The sequence below is a fragment of the Electrophorus electricus genome, chromosome 8, assembly GCF_041902795.1.
Source record: "Electrophorus electricus isolate QZ-2024a chromosome 8, ASM4190279v1, whole genome shotgun sequence".
In the NCBI taxonomy this organism is placed as follows: domain Eukaryota; kingdom Metazoa; phylum Chordata; class Actinopteri; order Gymnotiformes; family Gymnotidae; genus Electrophorus; species Electrophorus electricus.
Window position 1 is genome coordinate 10,215,001 of NC_137504.1, and position 20,392 is coordinate 10,235,392.

The 20,392-nt window shown below is 42.6% G+C and overlaps 1 protein-coding gene across 5 annotated transcripts in view; it reads left to right on the forward strand.

Moving 5' to 3' along the window:
• The window catches only part of slc8a4a (solute carrier family 8 member 4a), a 43,781-nt gene extending 34,283 nt beyond the window's left edge, over window positions 1–9,498 (forward strand). For 4 of the 5 annotated variants that reach the window (XM_027023834.3, XM_081719663.1, XM_027023836.3 and 1 more), the window contains 5 exons: window positions 2,595–2,701; window positions 3,384–3,508; window positions 4,045–4,144; window positions 4,432–4,704; window positions 4,916–9,498. In XM_027023834.3, the coding sequence (XP_026879635.2) occupies window positions 2,595–2,701; window positions 3,384–3,508; window positions 4,045–4,144; window positions 4,432–4,704; window positions 4,916–5,295 (985 nt within the window). In that variant the 3' untranslated portion in view covers window positions 5,296–9,498. The remainder of the gene's footprint in view (window positions 1–2,594; window positions 2,702–3,383; window positions 3,509–4,044; window positions 4,145–4,431; window positions 4,705–4,915) is intronic. The other variant, XR_014124984.1, reaches the window with a different exon arrangement.
• Window positions 9,499–20,392: the final 10,894 nt, after the last annotated feature.

The window sequence follows — 20,392 nt, forward strand, 5'->3', positions numbered from 1 at the left end:
TATATGTGTATTTAAGGGATGTCAAACTACTACATTTTCTTGTGCTCAGTAAGACTACCAGTATTGTTATAGTTAGTGTTTGTAACGTTCTGGCCCGAGTGCGGAAGGGCGTGGAGCAGGACGCACAGACCTCCTCGACATGGAGAAACATTTATTTCTATACAACATAGAGGACGAAAGTGGCACTCATGTGTAAACACAAACAATGACCATAAGCACACTAAACACTAACGACTTCTAACACTTAACACGATATTAAACAAACATAGTTAAAACTCGATACATATAGTTACAAATGATATGCTACATTCACAATGACCAACACACTGCAAACATTGGCACGGATTTAAATACACATAGACTAACACAATGCAGGTGTGTGCAGGTGTGGTTACTAACAAAGATCCTCCCACTTCACGTGGCGGGCCAAACCACGTGACTCGCGGGAGGCGAGCATTCCGTGACAGAACCCCTTCCCAAGGGCCGCGGCTCTCAGTGCGTTCGTCCAATGAACGTGAAGCTCCAGGCGCCACATACAGGTATACACAAATACAGCACGGCCATGCCCGGTGTCCACCCAGTACCAGGCGGAGCTAGGTGCTGCCAGCAAGGGAGACCTCGCGGCAAGAGGGAGAAAGGCAGCTTCCCTGCCTCTCTCAGGGTAGTCCGGTACGCTCCCACCGGCGTTACGCTTTTGGACATACGAAAGGCGCATAGACAAACAAACAATAGCACCCCACACACAAACATATACGGCACAGTGACGTGGCACCCGCCGTCCACGCAGGCGCTTCGAACGTGTCCGTGGCCTCAACGGACACGTGGTGGTGAACATCCGCCCCGGTTCCAGACGAGCCACCCTCCCCAACAGTCCTCCTTTTGCCTGCCGTTCTAGGAGCATCCCAGAGGCGGTTTGCCTCCGGGGCTTTGGGCAGATGCCTCCAGCCTCGCTGGTGAGTCCACTGAAGGAAAGGTACTCGGGCTTCAGCTGTGCCCTCTGGAAATCCTGATTGCTCCACTCAACCGCCCTCTTTCTGGTCAGTTTGTTGCGCCTCGGTCCTCCTCAGCCAAGGCTCAACAGCCTTAGGCCCCCCAAGAAATTCCTGGGGGTGTTCCCCTCCACTTCCGGAGTGGACACTGACAGCGGTCGTGGTCCTCTCCCCAATCTCCTGGGATCCGGACAGCAGTGCTTATGCACCTCCTACTAGGAAGTCAGTTTTTTGCCATTTTTTGGGAGCTTGTGTTCTGTGGCGGTTGGTCATTCTGTAACATTCTGACCAGAGTGCCAAAGACCTCCTCGACATGGAGAAACATTTATTTCTATACAACATAGAGGACGAAAGTGGCACTCACGTGTAAACCCAAACAATGAACATAAGCACACTAAACACTAACGACTTCTAACACTTAACACGATATTAAACAAACATAGTTAAGACTCGATACATATAGTTACAAATGACACGCTACATTGACAATGACCAATACACTGCAAACATTGGCATGGATTTAAATACACATAGACTAACACAATGCAGGTGTGTGCAGGTGTGGTTACTAACCAAGGTCCTCCCACTTCACGTGGCGGGCCAAACCACGTGACTTGCGGGAGCGTTCCGTGACAGTGTTAAGTTCTTTATGGTGGTAGCACAATTGGACTGCAGAAATGTCACTGAGCAGTAGAAATTATTGAACTTGTGTGTCAAGGGTACTGTTTTAATTTTGAGTCAAGCAAGGTATTTATAATTTAAAAGCTATGTATACACAAAATGCATTGAGTAGGTAATTTATGGCTAAGCCTTTTAAGAATGATTCCATCCTTGCAGCTATAGGGAGTGAGAGATCTCTGTAAGGAAGTCACATGACAAGATCTTACAGACCTGGTAAGCAGCAAAGTTCTGGGTGCTCTAGAGGAGCAATAGCATATGAGGGAAGAAAAGCTGGTAGTTAAATTGAAAATGAAAATCAGAATGAAAAGCCTGGTTGAGAATTTGGCCATCTGTTCCTAGCTTCTCAGTAAGGATTGTACTCTTTTGCAGAGTAAAAATCTGAAGGATGTGATAGTGGATGAAAGCCATCCACAACCACCCCACGGATATAAGAAGTATGTGAGGGAACAATGAAAGTGTCAATGGTAATTGAAGGGTCAAGCATTTCAGAGGGTCAAGCATCTTTTCTATCTTATCCAGACTGTTTCAAGTCTTTATCCAAGCAGAGATCATTTGATTTCAGTAAGTCATAGGTGGTGGAAGATGAGAGGTACAATTGTATATCATCAGCAAGCTAAACCAAGTGATTTAGCATATATGGAGAATAAGAGTGAACCAACAATGGACTCCTGAGGAACATCAATTGCAAGGTTATGAGGCTGCCTGCTACAATTAACCTGGAAGATGTGATAAGAACATTTCCCAATGGCCAAGCTAGAAATTATGGAGTAAATATCAAAGACATCAGCCAAGCAGGATGGGGAGCTTTTGTCTCCCATTTTCAACAGTAGGATCATTCATTTGCATTTTTCACTGTCCCGTCTAAGGTTATTTCTCTTTCTCTTTTCTCTCATTTTCGACGGCGTCCTTCTCTGTCCTGTACAGGAAAATCTTAGAGGTGAAGATTATTGATGATGAGGAGTATGAGAAGAACAAGACCTTCACCATCCTGCTGGGGGAGCCTGTGCTGCTGGAGATTGGACAGAAGCATGGTCAAGAAACATGTTTTGGACTAATCCAAGAATAGCTTTCCTGACACAAGCATAGCCTAACCACAGCCTGACAAACCCCAGCATAACTGAGCCTAGATTGGCGGCAATATGCAGCTCTTACCTGCGCTTTTGCTTTCTGTGCCAGCGCAGACTGGAAGCTCTGTTAACCATGTATTATTAGAATACATTTCTGCTCCTGGAAATTAATACTTATTGAAGCAGTCAAGCAATTTACTATAAATAAAAGAGAGCCTGCAGACCTGTAGTCTTATTTTCAGCTGTACATGAAATAGGAAAATGCAAAATAGAACAGTACATCTATTCTATATATACTGTGTCATCCATAGGTGAATCACAAGAATTTGGACAGTTGAATATTTAGTTGCATGAAGCTGGAGCCAGAAAAAGAGACCTATCAGGACAGAGTAATTGGTCCCAACACACACGACCATGTTAGAGCAGTGTCTCCAGGCCTTTTCTGCACATTAATTACATACTTACTGCTCTAATTTGATGTTCTTCATCATGCTATTCAATTTCCCAAGCTATTGTAGGAACCCATTAACAATGTCACTGATACCATTTAAAATAGTTTCTTCTTCCCAGATTTTTCTTTCTCTAATTGCTTTCTATTGTGTGTGTATTATATATACCTTAAATACATGCATGTCTTCAACTACAGGTGATTCCAACGATAACAAGCCAGCAGTAGGGATTGAGGAGGAAGAGGTGGCCAAGATGGGCTGTCCCAGTCTGGGCGAGCACACCAAGCTGGAGGTGGTGATTGAAGAGTCCTACGAATTCAAGGTAACTTCTGAAAGCCAGACTGGCTGAAGAACAGTGCAGTGTTTATGCCGCTAGCCTTTCACCCACGAGCAAACACACACAGACTCTCACTCACACATACAAAGACTATCTCACACATACGGACTCCACAGGTCACTGTTTCATTAAAGGTGTCTGGAATCCCTCACACTCAGGGGACGGTCATAGTGACAGTCTCCGTACAGCAGGTTGTCCAGGTGAAGCATCTTATGTGAGACAGGCACGTCACAGCTTCTTTTACACAGTCTACGCCCTCCAAATGAAACCCACCACCAGCAGCAGTGGACCACATGACATCGGACAGAATGAAATTCAGAGGGGTTTATTTTTCCTGGCGCCCTGGTGCTTCACTGTTCTGAAATCAATCAAACCAAGATCTGTCCATGCCCAAGCTGTCTGGAGGGCTGGTTTTGTCATTGATACTGTTCAATGTCACACCAGAGATGAGGTGAGCTTGTTCATCTTCAGCTGTGTGTGTGAGTGTGTGTGTGTGTGTGTGTGTGTGTGTATATATTCAGAACACGGTGGACAAGCTGATAAAGAAGACTAACCTTGCATTGGTGGTGGGCAGCAGCAGCTGGAGAGAGCAGTTTGTCAGTGCTGTTACTGTCAGTGCAGGTGAGCATCTCCGACAGACACACACACGTGCACACACACCATTTCAGTCCATCCATGATTAATTATCCCACATCTCATTTAAATTCAAATGCAATACAGGCTTCTTTACATGAAGCATTATCCTACAGCTTAATATGATGCACAACCCCTTCAGCCTTCCATCAATCATCTGTTGTCACCCATGTGAAGGTGTGCAGTAGATCTTGAGTATATCTGGACACCTTACCTCTCATGTCTCATTCCCCATGAAGTCTTACATAACCCATTAGTGTGGCTTTGTCCCCCAGGTGATGATGATGAGGAAGAGAGTGGTGAAGAGCGCCTGCCCTCCTGCTTTGATTACATCATGCACTTCCTGACAGTCTTTTGGAAAGTTCTGTTCGCTTTTGTGCCACCCACGGAGTACTGGAATGGTTGGGCTTGCTTTTTTGTATCCATTTCGCTCATTGGGGTCCTCACCGCTGTCACAGGAGACCTAGCCTCCCATTTCGGCTGCACCATCGGCCTGAAGGACTCAGTCACGGCTGTGGTGTTTGTGGCCCTCGGCACCTCAGTGCCTGGTGAGTGTGCATGAGTATGCAACCCATTCTGTAGGTCTAACCCAGCGAAGTGTGGACATGTTATAGCTTATGTTCTGTGAATGAATTGACTACATCCCAACTGTCTCTGCAGAGCTTTTTAAGCTGTTTAAGTGAACAGCAGTAGAAAAGCCCCTCCACTTCTCCCTCTTTCACTCTCCCCCCCTCCCTTTCCTGGTCTGCATCTCCTCAGACACCTTTGCCAGCAAGGTGGCCGCCATCCAGGACCAATACGCCGACGCCTCCATCGGTAACGTGACTGGAAGCAACGCGGTGAATGTGTTTCTGGGCATCGGCGTGGCATGGACCATCGCTGCCGTCTACTGGCACAGCAAGGGTCAACAGTTCCGTGTGCCACCCGGCTCGCTGGCCTTCTCCGTCACGCTCTTCACCATCCTGGCACTGCTGTGCGTGGCCACGCTTCTCTACCGCCGCCGGCCCTCCATCTCCGGAGGAGAGCTTGGGGGTCCGCGGACTGCCAAGCTGCTCACTGCCCTGCTGTACCTCACGTTATGGCTCATCTACATCCTGCTGGCCTCACTGGAAGCCTACTGCCAAGTGCCTGGCTTCTAAGAGCGAGAGTGAAAGGGAGAGCTAGATAAAAAGAGATCTCTTTCCTGTGCAATTATTCTCTCTCCCTCTGCTGTTGTGACATACTGTATCTGTAAAATGTCCAAAATGAGTGTTTACATTACTGCAGATTATTAGTGTTGCTGGAATGGGACCAGTTCCTTCTCACCAACACTGGGGTGGATCTCTAGCTTGGTGCTGTGGGGAGGGGAGGGAGACTTTGCTGTTCTGATGGAACTCTTTCAGAAGCTTGAGGAAATGCAGAGACTGTAGTCACTACACGGGGTTACTCACTATACTCATTACACGCTTTACTGGGCTCTACCAGCTCCTGCAGGTTCACGCTTGACCACATGAAAGAGACGCACTCCAGAAAGCTGTCCATGACAAAAAAAAAGAGGCATTTTTATCCTTTCCATCAAATTATCTTTTTTCTCCCGGGCATTTTCTCACTCCTCCTGGTGATATGTCTGCTCTTTGCAGCACCCGCTCTCTGTCAGTAGACTCTTGGGGACCTGCTCCACAATGTTCCCGGGCCCTGAGGCCAGGCCGTCGCAGGCCAAGCATCCTGCTCTCCCGCTCCATGGAGCCCTGCAGCCGCTCAACATCCTCCCCTCTGAATCTGGACAAACCAGGCTCCACAAGGACACCACTGGTCCTCAATGCAGCCTCCTTTTCTATAGTTTTCTCCTCGTTTCTACTCTCTTCCATTGTTAAGTACTTGTCTTGTGCAGTTTTTGAACAAAAGTTCTGTGACAAGAATTCTTATTATTACTGAACTGTTAAGACAGAGGAATGTGGTTTTCTTGACAGCTTGTTTTAAAAAAGAGTTGCCACAAAAAAGAGATGCACAACTTGCATGGTACAAGAGTTGGAGTCTGAAGATCAAAAGAAATGATGAAAAGGTAAAAATTATATCAAAGGTGTTGGTGTACATTTATACGGTTATTATATTATTTATTATCTTTACTATATATTGTGTGTTCAGGAATATTGTGCACTGTGTGTCTATGAGGATATCCTGGAAGGACAACGTGGCCCTTAAGGAAAAAAAGTGTTGATTTATAATGTGTCAGTGTTGGGCGGGACATTCAGTCAAGTCATTGTTCAAAATCTTGTAAGTAGAACTGTCCTAATGTGAACTAGTATGTTTACTACTGCCACACACATAGAGACATAGACATGCACACACACACACACACACACACACACACACACACACACACACACATATACAAAATCACACATGCACTCACATACAAGTTTGTGGTCTTGACTTCCTTCCAAAGTCCTATGAGCTTCCAAGGAAACTTCCTTGAGTTCCATAAACACATAGACACTGGGGCAATGTATATATTGACCAGTGAACTAGGAAGACCCTCTACTATGCTGGAGTTAGTGTATGCACTAGTGGAGGTACTGTATGTGTTTACCGCTTCCATAGCAATAGCAAGTGACTTTGATGGGATTGCAACACACTTATGGATATAATCTTTTTTTCTACTGCTGAATTAGACTGGACGTTTTATGTCTGAAATGTGGATCCCTTACTGTCACTATGTTAATCCAGCCCTGTTCACCATTATTGACTCTTCAAGATAACATAATCATTGCTTCATTTGAGTTTATGTGCATGCTTAATGCACTTTGGATTAAATTTCAAATCAATTTATTTTTGTACCCTCTAATCAGTTACTTCCATCTGTTCCTTAACTAATGAGGCCTGATCCTATTCCAGTCACCCAGGAGTTAATCTGGTTGTTAGATTAGTTTGTCTTCCCTCCTTCTCCCTTCCTCTTTATCTTTGTGACTAATGAAGTCCAATTGAAAACTTTTCAGATATGATACATTCAGATCCGTTTACAGGATGTACACAGTGTCATTTTTTCCCAGTACCTATCACTTTGAGAAACGTATAGAACATTTATTGTTCAGCAGAGTAGAAGGTGATCGCTGTCAGTAGTCCTGCTTGGATGGTGCCTGAAAATGTTTTTAAGGCACTTAAAAGGCTATTCTAAGTTTGTTCTTGTTTTGAGTAGGTGGATCTCCCCTTAGTGACTCTCCCCTTGAGCTGGATTTGGGGAGTTTGTGAAAGTTAGGGACCGTTCTTCATACCATTCTGCTAACGGCTTGTCTCAGGGACTCACGGTGATTGAGAGAGGCAGAAGCTGGTAGAGGTGTTCAGGCATTCACAGCCTGGAGGGGCTCATTTGGCCATTTTTAGTGTCTTCATAATCGGTAGAAGCCACGATGGTTACTGTTTCTGGAAAAGGAAGCTTTGGTGTGCATTTTTATTGTCATGTGAGTTTAGTTTTGCATGATACCAGGAAGACTGACTTTTTACATGATAGCAGGCAAAAAAAAGAACAGGGAAAAAAGTGCAGAGTGAGTATTTTTAGTGCTTCTTGTTGCTAGGCGACATCTCGAAGACTCATTGTCTTTCTGTCACAGTGTAGTCTGGTGTCAGTGTATGATGGTGGCTGTGTAGCAGACATAGCAGGACCACCGAGCACTAATCCCCTTTTAAGGTTATACCCACCCTTCTCCCGTCACATAGCACAGAGGGTTAATGACTTTAAGCCCCTAGATCAAATAATAGCCCTTAATGAAAGCTATATAGATTCCATTGAGATCTAAATGTGCTGCAGGGTGTGGGAATGCAGACAGTTGGACTGCAGTAGTGTTGCTCCCACATGTGTCATTTAAGTGTGCTGACTTGGCTTCGTAGGATTCCCTGTTTATACCAATGTTCATTAGGACATACATGGCCAAGCAAATCCTACCTTAGTATTCCTACTGTGAGGCACGTGGTGAACACCTCTGGGACTGAGGTACTGATTGATTTTGGTGAAGAAACCCCAGCTCAGTTCAAAACTAACTGGAGCAGGATTTAGCGAGGCCTGGCTTTATTTATTTGTTTACTGTTAGTGGTATGGCAGCAGCAGAGGGTAGAGTGGAAGTCATCTCCGTTATGCCTCCTGAGCAAACAATAGGCTTCAGCCTGAGCTGATGATGCACATGGTAATCTTTAGAATTTCATTGTATGCCTTGTCCTCCAAGGGTGAAGATGAGTTTCATGTAAGTGGACATAATAGGACTGATGTGGATAAGCTGTCATTATGAACTCATGTGTCAGCCAAGATGGGGCACATGCCACATTTTTATGCGAGGTTCCTCTGGTCCCCTATGCTCTTAGCATCTTAAATATGGCAACGGAACACAAGCACATCTCCTGAAAGAACAATCCAGTTTTTCTAATCTTTTGTCCTGTTTCAAATGCTGCAGCTGTTGGCCCAAAGCCAGGTTTTATCATAATGCCATAGATCATCACCACTTTCACATGATCAAGCACAAAGAAATGGAATACAATGGGTTCTGGCCATCCGTACATGCCAATATAAACACACTATTTCCCCATTGCGCGCACACACACTCACACGTTCTCTCTCTCTCTCTCTCTCTCTCTCTCTTTCTCTCTCTCGCATACACACACAATTCCTTTGAGTATATGAGAGATAGGTATTGTTCTTTTCTTGCATGCTTGTTTCACTTCTGTGCGTCACTTTGCGTAAATATGCTGTATCTCAGTGTGTCTCACATGTGGTTGTATGTATCTCAGTGTGTCTCACATACTTGCTCATGCGTATCTCAGTCTGACACACGTGTGTTCGAGATCCTGCAGACTTCAAGCATGTCCTTTCTATGTGCGCATTTGTGTTTGTCTTTTTAAGCTTTTTTTTATTACGACACTGAAATATTTGCAAGAATGACAATGAAATATTTACAAAAGTGACAATTTGTGTTTGGTTTTGTATGTATTAACATTTGATAAATTACTGCTTTAAAATGTTTTTTTCTCTAAATGCCAAGTGTTCTTAATTTTAGTATATGATATTCTTGTCTTGAAATCTGTACTGTACAGAGGATAAATTTCTATATAAGCTAAAGAAATTATAATAATGTGCTATAGGCAGCGCACTACTATTACTATCACAAAAGCATTCATGTTATAGCATTCATGTTTAATTAGCATTAATTATTAAGTATGTATGTGTGTGAGCAAGAAAGGATGTATTTATGTCAACACACTAAAAATGTTCTGTGAAGGTAGAAGGGGTAGGGAAATGGGGAGTCTGTTTCAATTGCTAATCATTGGTTCATTATTTTATTTATTGAAGCCTACATTAAAGTTGGAATTGTATATTATACAGTCACAGTGGGTCTTCCATTGATGCCATTTCAAAAAGCCAACCGGTATCACTGAGTTCCCTGAATACCAAATTTAGTAGCATCAAGCAACCAACTAGTAACCTACCCAAATGATGTGCATGTTTTTTTATCATTTCATAGTTGCTGGTATCCAGGACTGTCAGATTTAATTGTGGAAGCATATTACTTAAACCAGTAAAAATGTTTATAAGGCTTTTTGAAGTCCAAATGCAGTAGTTCTATACATGTTAGTGGTGAGGTTTAGGAATCTTATGTTTAAAAAAAGCTGTATTTACCCCAGAGAGTTTGTGCAGGGCCAAAACCAGCAAGTTTGAACACTGTACATGCTTGAATGGTGAGAAAGTTGAGACTTGCACAAAGAAGATCTATTCTCAAGAATAAAGACTAGAGAATTCTCAAGAATGCTTGACAGATGGCACTCGACTTGGTCCTGTTCCCCCTACAGATCAATGAGCTGCACAAAACACTCATTAGACACACACACAGAATAAGAGAGAGAGAGAGAGAGAGAGAGAGAGAGAAAGAGAAATGCATGTTTTGGAATCTAAATGACAGAAAATACAAAACCTCATGAGGAAAGGGGAGAAGGAGACCAAAACATCTCAGCAAATATGTAAGATTGATGGAACACTTCCTTTATCACTACTGTGGCTTTGCCTGAACGAAAGAAACAGCTCCCAGCTGCAGTTACAGAGACCAAGCAATTAGACAGAAATAATGTTGAATCCTGGCATCACCATGAGACATGTGTGACCTACTGCAGTAATAGTTTTAGTTGATCTTTATGAGACAAAGTAGGGAGATTGCATAGGAGCACAACAAAAATATTATATATAACAATAATATTGTATTATATTGAAATAAAGCAATATAACAGTATTGCTATCATTTTTCATTTTTTACAGTTTGCTCCCAACAAGATCTGTATGTGGCCACATTCCACCTATCCGATTTGGATCCGATTCGTTCCTTTGTGGATTTTATTATTTTGCTCGTTTTCTCAGGTTACAAATCTGTTTGAGGTGACATCTCCTGCTCTGAAGAAAATTGTCAGAGGTGTGATTGCAAACTTTACCAGAAAAGCAGGGGTAACGAGGGAGCAGAAATGTACTCTCTGCCTGCCACTTTGCAGTGGAGGAAAACTATGTGTTTATGTGTTATACGATTTTCAAGATCCATCCTCCTCTTGCGAGACAAGGTCCTCATAAATTACTGTTCACACCTATACTGGACCCCACCCCACCCCCTTTCATTAGTGCTTATATCTGTTTTCCTGCCCTCCCATTTCAAACAGAGCTTCACTCATAACATGTGAAGTGAGTCATTTGGTATTATGCATATACTGCGGCTCGGGACCGATGTTGTTATGTAACACTTTTTCAGATTTCACAGAAGAAGTTGTTTTTACTTCTGAACCCGCTCGCGCCTGTATTCTCATCCTGGGACACTCTCCCTGCAGTGGGACTTCTAGACTTTACCCAATATATCTACCAGGTTCACTTAAAGCAGTTTTCCACCTACACTAACTAGGGTTGTTGCAAGCACCCATATAAAATCGTACCAAACATATCAGCAGTAATAATGCGAGAGCCCAAACGTCATTGTTGGATGTTTTGTTTTTTTCCCTTTGGAATGTCAAACCGAATGCCAAAAATGTCAAAGAAGAAAAATTAGCATTCCAGGCTTTGTCTTTTTTTTTTTTTTTTTTTGTCAAAACATATCTGAGTCATAGGATGTCAAAGCACACGAAACCACTTGGAAAATAAGAAATTAGAAAGCCATTGTTTTGCCATGGCAATTTGTCTGAGCAATCCCCAGCTCTATTTTCAGATGACTTGGTATGGGGGTGTGTGTGGGGGTGTTGGGGTGTGTGTGTTGGGGTGTGTTGGGGGAGGGGGGCAGCTGCATTTTGGTGTCATCAGTCACCATCACTGGAGCCCTGCTGCAGTAGACACCCTGAGGCCAGATTCACACCACGTCTTTTCTCTCACACACGCACATGCGCACATTGTTCCGACGTAAGATCTGGCTGATTACAGCTGTCACGTTTCACATCTTTGATGCGGATGCCAACTTGCAGGTGGCATGTCGTCGATGCTTTCTGTTGTTAAACAGGTAGGTTTACGTGGTAATTATGGTGATTAATACTGTCTTATGTTACAGTAAAAAAAACATCCTTGTTACAGAGAGACCTAATGTAAATTATAATACTAAGTCAAAGCCCGTGTTATATAAAAACTAGTATCAACTTTTCCTCATCTGCCCCCTTTTGGCTATTATCTGAGAGATCAGCAATAATTTATGTGTTACTTGGATTACAATGGTTTATGATAATTAAAAGCAAGTCCTGCTTGGATAGAACGAGGCAAAACATACGCGCCATTTCTCCTGTCGTCTGTCAGGTCACCCAGATGTCGAAGCGAGAGGGTGCAGGAGTGACTGCAAGTGGGGGGGATGCAGAAAATAAAGTGGAAGTGGGAAGAGAGGCAGCGATTCGGCGCTCGTTTCGTGAATCACCAGCTGAAGTCAGTTAGTCATCACATGGTGTTACTTCAGGATGAGGATGATTCACCCGCCCTGCAAAGCAGCACTGTAGTCTTAACTTCATCCTCCTCCTGGCTCCTTAATAGCGGCGTAGCGAGCAGAGCGGGGTGCTATCGCGCCGCTTGTTTTGCTCCAGTGTGGTGGCCACACCTCAGGAATAATTTGGTCACAGCGAAAACAGATTTATATCTGTTTCCCGGCCCAGGGGGGAGAGGATGTAGCGTTGGATACGTTTTCCACTGATTGTACTCTATCATCATCGTCATCTGGTCACCAGAGCCATGGCGGCAGCCTTGGTTTCAAAGCTCTCCATGGTTGTCAGCTCACTGAGATGGAGATTGAACATACTGTTATAGAAGTTAGTAACTGTGTCTTTTATAGGCAAAGAGAGACAGAGAGAGAAAGAGACTATGGCTAAAAGGCTTGCTGTGGTAGATTTACCACCAAGCCCTCTAGTCTCCCAGCATGACACAGTGTGTGTGTGTATATATGTATGTATGTATGTGTATATATATATATATATATATATATAGAGAGAGAGAGAGAGAGAGAGAGAGAGAGAGAGAGAGAGAGAGAGAGAGAGAGAGACTGAGCTGTTGGGGAGGAGGGGGCTTTGGATGCTCAGTTTGAACATTATCCAATATTTCAAGCCTCTCCGGCTAGAGCTTATGCAACATTTGATGCTCTTGTTAGATTGTTGGAGTGCAGGCTCATGCTGATTGGTAGTCCTGGGAAAGGCTGCCTCTTCGTACTGTTCTAGGACCAGCCCACTCCACCCAAATCCTGACTTTATTTATCAGAGGGGAAGCTGCAGATCTCATCCTGGAACAGTTTCTGCCAACACTCAATATGTGCTTAGTTTTGGCAGAGATGAGAAGGTGAATGAAGAATGCTACAGGACTCAGAGCTCATAATCTACAGCTGCTATACGATGCACAAGGGTTGCTGGACTAATTAAATGCTGCATTAGAAAACTGAATGCGACTCCCTTTGGGTGAGACTGATTTCGTTCAGGGTCAGCCTGAGAGGACCGCGTGACACTAAAAGAACAGTGCTTGACAATCACTACCATCTTCTAACAGTGATCACGCAGACAACAACAATCAAAAGGCACGGTGGACACAATCAACACAACTCATGTGTTTGATGCATGTACGGTGTCTAAAATTTGCAGTGCTGCAATGATAAATGCAACTGGCATGCCTCGGGAAATCCATCTATTTTTGGTTTAAAACAGTACAGAAACACACTTATTCAGCCTTCTCAACAGAATGAAAATGCAGTGCGTCTTCCTTTCTCCCTTTCAACAGCAGTGCTGTGTCCTTGTGTGACGCTTCCTGAAAAGGGATAAAATGCGTATCATATTGAAAATGTGGTGATCAGAGTCTGCCACCTGGTGGTATGGCGAGGGGTTGTCCACAGAAGCAGCAAAGAAACGCTACAACCTTAAAAACTATGTTCACCGCAATCAGATTGTAAGGCAATCATGTATGTAATCGCATGATTTCGATCATTTTGAGCAAGATTAAAATGATAGTTGTTGCCAATGGTAATAGTTTCTGGCCTTAGACTGATTGACTTCAAGGTTAATAGTTGTACTTTGAATAGTAATGTAAGAATGTGAATGTGTCAGAAAAGTGCAAGAGAACCAACAGTCACACTTTTACTCCTTTAATAACTGCCAACCCTAATATGGGTCTAACAAATAAAAACAACTAGCCAAAATTCTAAAAGAAAAGAAATCCTTAAAAAGGAATTCACAGACAATTCTAAACTTAACCTCAGACCTTTATAATATGTGTCTGATAGGCTACATTTTAGTAGAATCAAGGACCAGCACAGATGCTGGAGTGTACTTTACACCATTCGTTCTGAAAAACAAATAGAATTCCTTCTTTTACATGAAATCAAAACTGAGGATTTGACAAAAGTTAGACAAAGAAATGTACATCTTTTCTGAAAGAACAATACATGCTTGTTCATTTCCCACTTGCAAAACTAAAGAAAAAGAAGGGGAAAAGTGACCCTAGAGCTTCATGGGACCCACAGAAACAAAAATAAAGCTCATAAAGTCTTGGCTACAAACCAAAACAATAGATCTTTTCATGAAAATACTTGGTCATTTGTATGACAATTGTAATGTATAGAGTATTTTTAAATTTAAAACATTAATCATTGATTTGCCAGTGAAATACAAGAGAGAAAAACTGAGAGCACCTGCTCAGATGAAAACCCAAGCTGCTATTATTGCAGCTGAGAGGAAGCAAAACTAAGTGATCTGTAGCTCACCACACACCATCACACCGTACAAACCTGCTTAACTCAATGACATTTTAAAAATCTGTTTTCTTACTGTTACATACAACCCAACTGAATTTCACTGAACTTGATTATCACTGTATCGATACCAGTTAAATGACCAGAAACACTTGAAATTAAATGAGATCACCTACTAAGGTACAGCCAACCCTTAAGTAATTCATAAGGACTAAGTGGCAATAGAGCAGTGCTGAACTCTCACACCAACTACTGGCTGTAAGATGCCAACATACAGCCCACCAGATCTATATACACACACCATACAACAGCTATAGTACAATCCCTGGATAGAAACAAAAGCATCCAGAGATTAAGAAAGACCTGTTTTCCAGGTATAAATTGAATATATAAGAACTGAAAACCTAAACCTACTGGCACACTAAAGCCCTGAACCTTTGCTAAAAAATAAAGTAAACTTTTTGCAGGGCTAAGAGAAATGTATTCACTAGTCTTTAAAAGTTGGAAGCATACATATACAAATGGACTGAATATTGTATTAAGATATGATGCCATATCTAGATCTACCAGAGTCCAACTTTGCACATAATGCCTAATTTACACACCTTCGTACCTGGACATGCCTAATAATCTATTCTCTCTTTCTGCTGAGGTACACTTACCCCTGATGTCATGATGTTACTGAGCCTCAACCCGTCTCAGCTGCCATGGTTGCTCCCACCACCCCCTGATGTCTGATGCTGTAGCCCACCACACCTCCACTCCAGCCAACTACCTCTCCATTGCCCTGGATGGACATTCTCATGCAATATGGGTTTCAGACACGCACACCCCATTGGGCCCAGACTAGGACTTCTAGAAAACCAGACAAGACATTAATTGCTTATTTTTTCATTTTATTATTTATTTATTTTTCTCTTTCACTATTTATTCTGCTCCTTATTGTCTATATTGTTTATATTGTGGTGACCATTGTCGGCCAGAGGAGGATGCCCCCCCCCCTTTTGAGTCTTGGTTCCTCTCAAGGTTTCTTCCTCATGCTCTAGGGAGTTTTTCCTTGCCACTGTCGCCCTTGGCTTGCTCACTGGGAGCTTTGACTTTTGTTAAGTTGCTTTGTGACAACATCTGTTGTAAAAAGCCCTATATAAATAAATTGGACTTGACTTGTTTTGCACCACGAAGAAGACCTTGTCTGGACATTTCTAACCATGCAACTAAAATAAGACCTGATCTGTGTATGCGAGGTAGAAATAGGTCGCTCTGTGGAAATTTCACCAGTAAGTCTGTAAGTCTGTTAGTACACTGTCAGTAGTTGGTCATTATGAGCTTAGGGCTGTAAAAACAGTTATCATCATAGCTGAATCCACACTACCCATGGGGCTTTCAGCTTGAATACCAGCCTCAAGCTAGCAGACAGGTATGACAAATCACTATGTGTATCTTGTGAAGACGAGGTCTTCAAAACCTCAGCTTGGGCTGCATCAGTGAGGGGTGGAAGGAAAGAATCAGGAAATTGTTTATCCCAGCATAGAATTCTCCCTCCGGAATCTAGATCTGTCTCTCAACATTGTTATCTAAAGCCACATTTCTGATTGTATGCTGACTATCCAACACTGCTAGACGAAAGGTCTTGAAACTGCCAGTAACATCTTACATGCCATACACATCAATAGTCATGGTATAAGACACCAGATAATCTTTTTATAACAAGGAATGTGAGTGCATGAGACTGACAGAGACTGGATCAGAAAGTGCACTCTCCCCATCTACTGGAAGAAAATTCACCAGCAAACAACAAATTCCGATGGAAGTCCTTCTATTGGCCTGTAACATTTTTCTGAATCTTACAGGTGTGTCACCCATTTCTTGGCCATACCTATTTGCCATGAGCACTCAATCAGTGGGATTGATGGTAAGCCCCTTCACCCTCCTGTCATAAAGTGTCTTATTACTGTTCTCTGCCTTCTTGGTATGTTCTTCTGCTATGACCAATGTATTCTTGAAGCCTTTGGTTAGGGACTCTACATATTTGTCTTGACTGGTCATGTTGTGGTCACACAGGTCAAACAAAAGAGTACATCCACAGGGAGCCATGGTACCCTCTCAAACATGAAATAGAATGGCACATACCCTATCATTTCTTGGGCAGTGTAATTCCACAGAAATGTCAGTGTCTGTAGGTGAGTAGGCCGTTCCCTCTTTATAGTAGGTGACAATGCATGAATCATATTGTCTAGGGTCCTATTAAAACATTCAACACTCCCACTTCCGGCAGGGTGTGGTGTGCAACTTGTTTCACACCAGAAACTCTGGGAGGTTTGCTAAACAGATGGCTTTCAAAATTAGCACCCCGATCACCATGAATTTGATCTGGGAAGCCAAAAATACAAACCTGGACCATGAGACACCCTATAGAGAATCACATTTCTCACTGCAACTCTTCCCCAGTGCCTCCTGTAATGGATAACTGCTGCTGGTTCCTTTTTTCTCTCTCCTACATAGGACTCCAGACAGCAAAGCTTGCATATTTCTCACTCTGAGTATACTGGCAAGGAATCCTGACCTGGAGGCACCATCTGAAGCAAGCAGTCCTCCATAACACCACAAGTTCCAGCTCCCCATCTAGTTCTGGCTTCCCATTTCTTTTGTGAATCCAAAAGAGCGAGCACATCTTCACTGCTTAAAAAAGTGTTGTCAACATGGGACACAGCACATACTTGCTGAGCATGACACACACTGCTGGAAGTCTGATTAGAAGCACTCACTCTACAAAAAGTGCCATGGATGGAAGCAGACCACCTTGACCTCCGACAGAGGCATTTTTAAGCAACCTGTGACTGAAACCAGGTCCAACAAAAGGTACACAGTTTAGGTCATCCGTCACCATATTCTCTGTGCCTGGCATATGCTTGATGTAAAAACTGTACACTATAGTATAGCTACCCAGTGTTGTTCACAACAGTCAAGCTTAGGCTTCATCATTATGTGATCAAGTGGATTATTATAATCCATCCAAACTGAAAACACATGACCTTTCAGCCAGTGACTACATTTTTCACATATTGACTATTTCAAGGCTAAGATCTTGGCAATGATTCCAGAAGATTCCTCCAAATGTACTGGACATCATGCACATAAAACTATTACAGAGTTCTTAGGGTAGAAAGCAAAGCAGGATAATAAGTGATGTAAATGCCACGTACTTATAATCATCCTCATTCAAGGGCAAATGTGAGGTCCATGGTACTAAAAAGTGAGTTGCCACCAAGTGCTGCTAAACAATACACCTGATGAAGAAGTTGATGAGAGTCTTTTAATGTTCTTCTGTTCAACCATCGAAGTCAGTGGAGACATATAAGTCTCCATTCTTCTTCAAGACAAGTATAAATGGAGATGTTCACTGGTAGATGTCCTATTAATTTCTTTATATTTCATCTCAGACAACAGTCTACTCAGCTGCAGACGTTGGGGGCACTCTCCTAAATGGGATTCTGAATGGTCTGGGTTCTGAAGGATGGATTTGATGGACAAACCCCTTAGCTTCATAGAGGTTAAGGTGGTTATGTGAGAAGACCTTTTTGTATCACACAATCAAGTAAACCAACTCTGTTTGCTTTCCTCTGACATATCACATGGAGAAATGCAAAGCCTGTCCAGACCAACTGACCTTAATTTCCTCCACAGAAGACACATCAGCACTGAGACAGAAACCAGGTTTCCATCCAAACATTTCACAAATTATTTTATGCTCATTTATGAAATTTTCGCCAAAAAAAAAAGCATATTAAGTTGTGTTTCCATCCACTATGTTTATGCAAAAAACTACCGTGATTATGGGCAGCAACAAAACAAACAAAAAGGATAAATTTAATTCGGTCTTATTGCTTGGTAGGTCTTTGTTAATTCCATCTCTCTTTTCCATCTCTCTTTTTTCTACCTCTTGGAAAAGGTAAAAATCTGTTTGCGATATTTGAGTGTTTTTTGTTTTGGAGGGTTTTTGGGGGTTTTTTCCATTCAGTTTTTTTCTTTCTTTTTTCTCAAAAACATGGTGGTTGGAAAACCATTGCAGGTGGGCTTGTATTAGCATTATTCAAGCCCTCAACATTGTTTGTTCCCTATATCAGCCTTGTGTGTTTTCAATGTCTTTTTGCAAGGGCCCTGCACTATAATATGTATGAGATTAGAAGTCAATTAAACAAAAGTCCTATTTATGTCTCGAGTCTTGCAAAATACACCAGAAGCGTGATTCGAGTTTGAGTCGTTGACTCGAGTCACCATCTCTGCAGTAGTGTGCTTATTGTCGCAGCAAACCTGAAAGACACTTCCCTTGTGACTTCTTCGAGACTCCTCCGAGACTCGGAGCTGTGGTTAGGTGTAGGTGCATTGTGCTTCTGAACTCCTTCCACCAGCTCTTCCAGCATCCCCAGCATGAATGACAAGAACTGAATGCCACTATGGCTGGAGAAGGAGAATCACATGTAGTGTGACGTGGCTGACCCTGCCCAGGGACAGTAGTGGATGGGGTTCAGACAGGCAGAACATTTGGCTGTTGACATGATAAGGAAAAAATGTGGCGACCACACCAGATGCCTCTGGCATAGATTGTCCATGACAACCTGGACTAAACTCTGTACCCGTCACTGCAGTAGTGTGGATGTTTAACCATATGCTGGCACCTTCACACACCCTATGCTCTCTCTCTCTGATAGTCACTTGTATATCTAGCACTCCTTTCATGAATGGGTTTACATTTAAATATCCTGGCCAGATCATGATCAGGGCAGTGCTTTACATACACTGGAGCCACTTCCTCAGCTATGCTCTCCATCCATCTGCCTCGTCTACAAAGGCCGTCATCAGCAAGGTCAGCTGCCTTATTTAAATTAATCGAATAGTCAGCTGGACTTTCTTTGGTCTTTGGTAATGTAGAATAAAATTCAGCAAGTGGGAGGTAGAATGACATTTCATTGAAGTACTAAGGCAAAACAATGTATTTTAGCTCCAGGTGCTACTTCATGTTAAGAGTGTGATTGCTCCTCAGAATAATCTTAAAGGTGACCTGTTATCCTCATTTTTATTGTTCATAATCTTATTTTTTGGGGACTACTAGAATAGATTTACATGCAGTGTTCCAAAAACATATTATTTTCCATATATTGTACATTTCTTCTCACCTTCTGTCTGAAACACTCTGTTAGTGCTGCTGTGTCAGCTCGCCCACTCTGGTCTGATTGCTCAACTGCCAAAGTGGTTCCGCCCATGTCTTGCAGCCTACAGACAGACCCTTCTCTCCTGAGCAGCTATAAACACCAGTGTATATGAAATGTTAGATATTGCAGTGTCCGGTGGTTTCCAAGCCATTCGGGGGAACCACAAATAGACATGCAGTTCTCTGCAGGCAGGCATAACTCAGCACAATACACGTATAAAATTACCAGGGGCATTAGAAGCATATCTAGCTAGCCAGTTAGCAGAAGCCTACAGTGGCTTGCATCTGTAATATTACAGTTCGTAATCATAAATCCATCCACTGTTCAACATACAGTGAACTCAAAAACATTTCCATATTTCCTCATAATTCCAAAGTGGGTGTGTTGCTGATTAGCAAAATGCATTATATCATAGAAAGAGTAGTTGTTAGGTTAGCCTTGTTAGTTGAGAAGCCTACATTTGAGCACTGGTTCTATGACTTAGCAATATATATATTTCAGCACTCATTGTTACTTTACACATCTACAAATAATAATATATGCTTACAGGTTATAAACTTGAATCTTCCATTAGGCCACTCAAAGATGGAACTGCTTCATCCTTCAGGAGTAAGAAATGTGAAATCCAATATCGAACTGCATACAATTATTGAAGCAGTTCTCCATGAAGTGCTGGACACACCGTTGGAACAGTGGAGGGAAAAGTGGAAAAAATTAATTTCTTCTTTGTGGTTCTACCTTTTATCAGAGCATACAAAGGCCATTTCCCCTTACATTACACAACGGTGACAGAGACAGTTACTTAGGAAGGTTAAATGGGTGCTCTGTCTATGATGTCA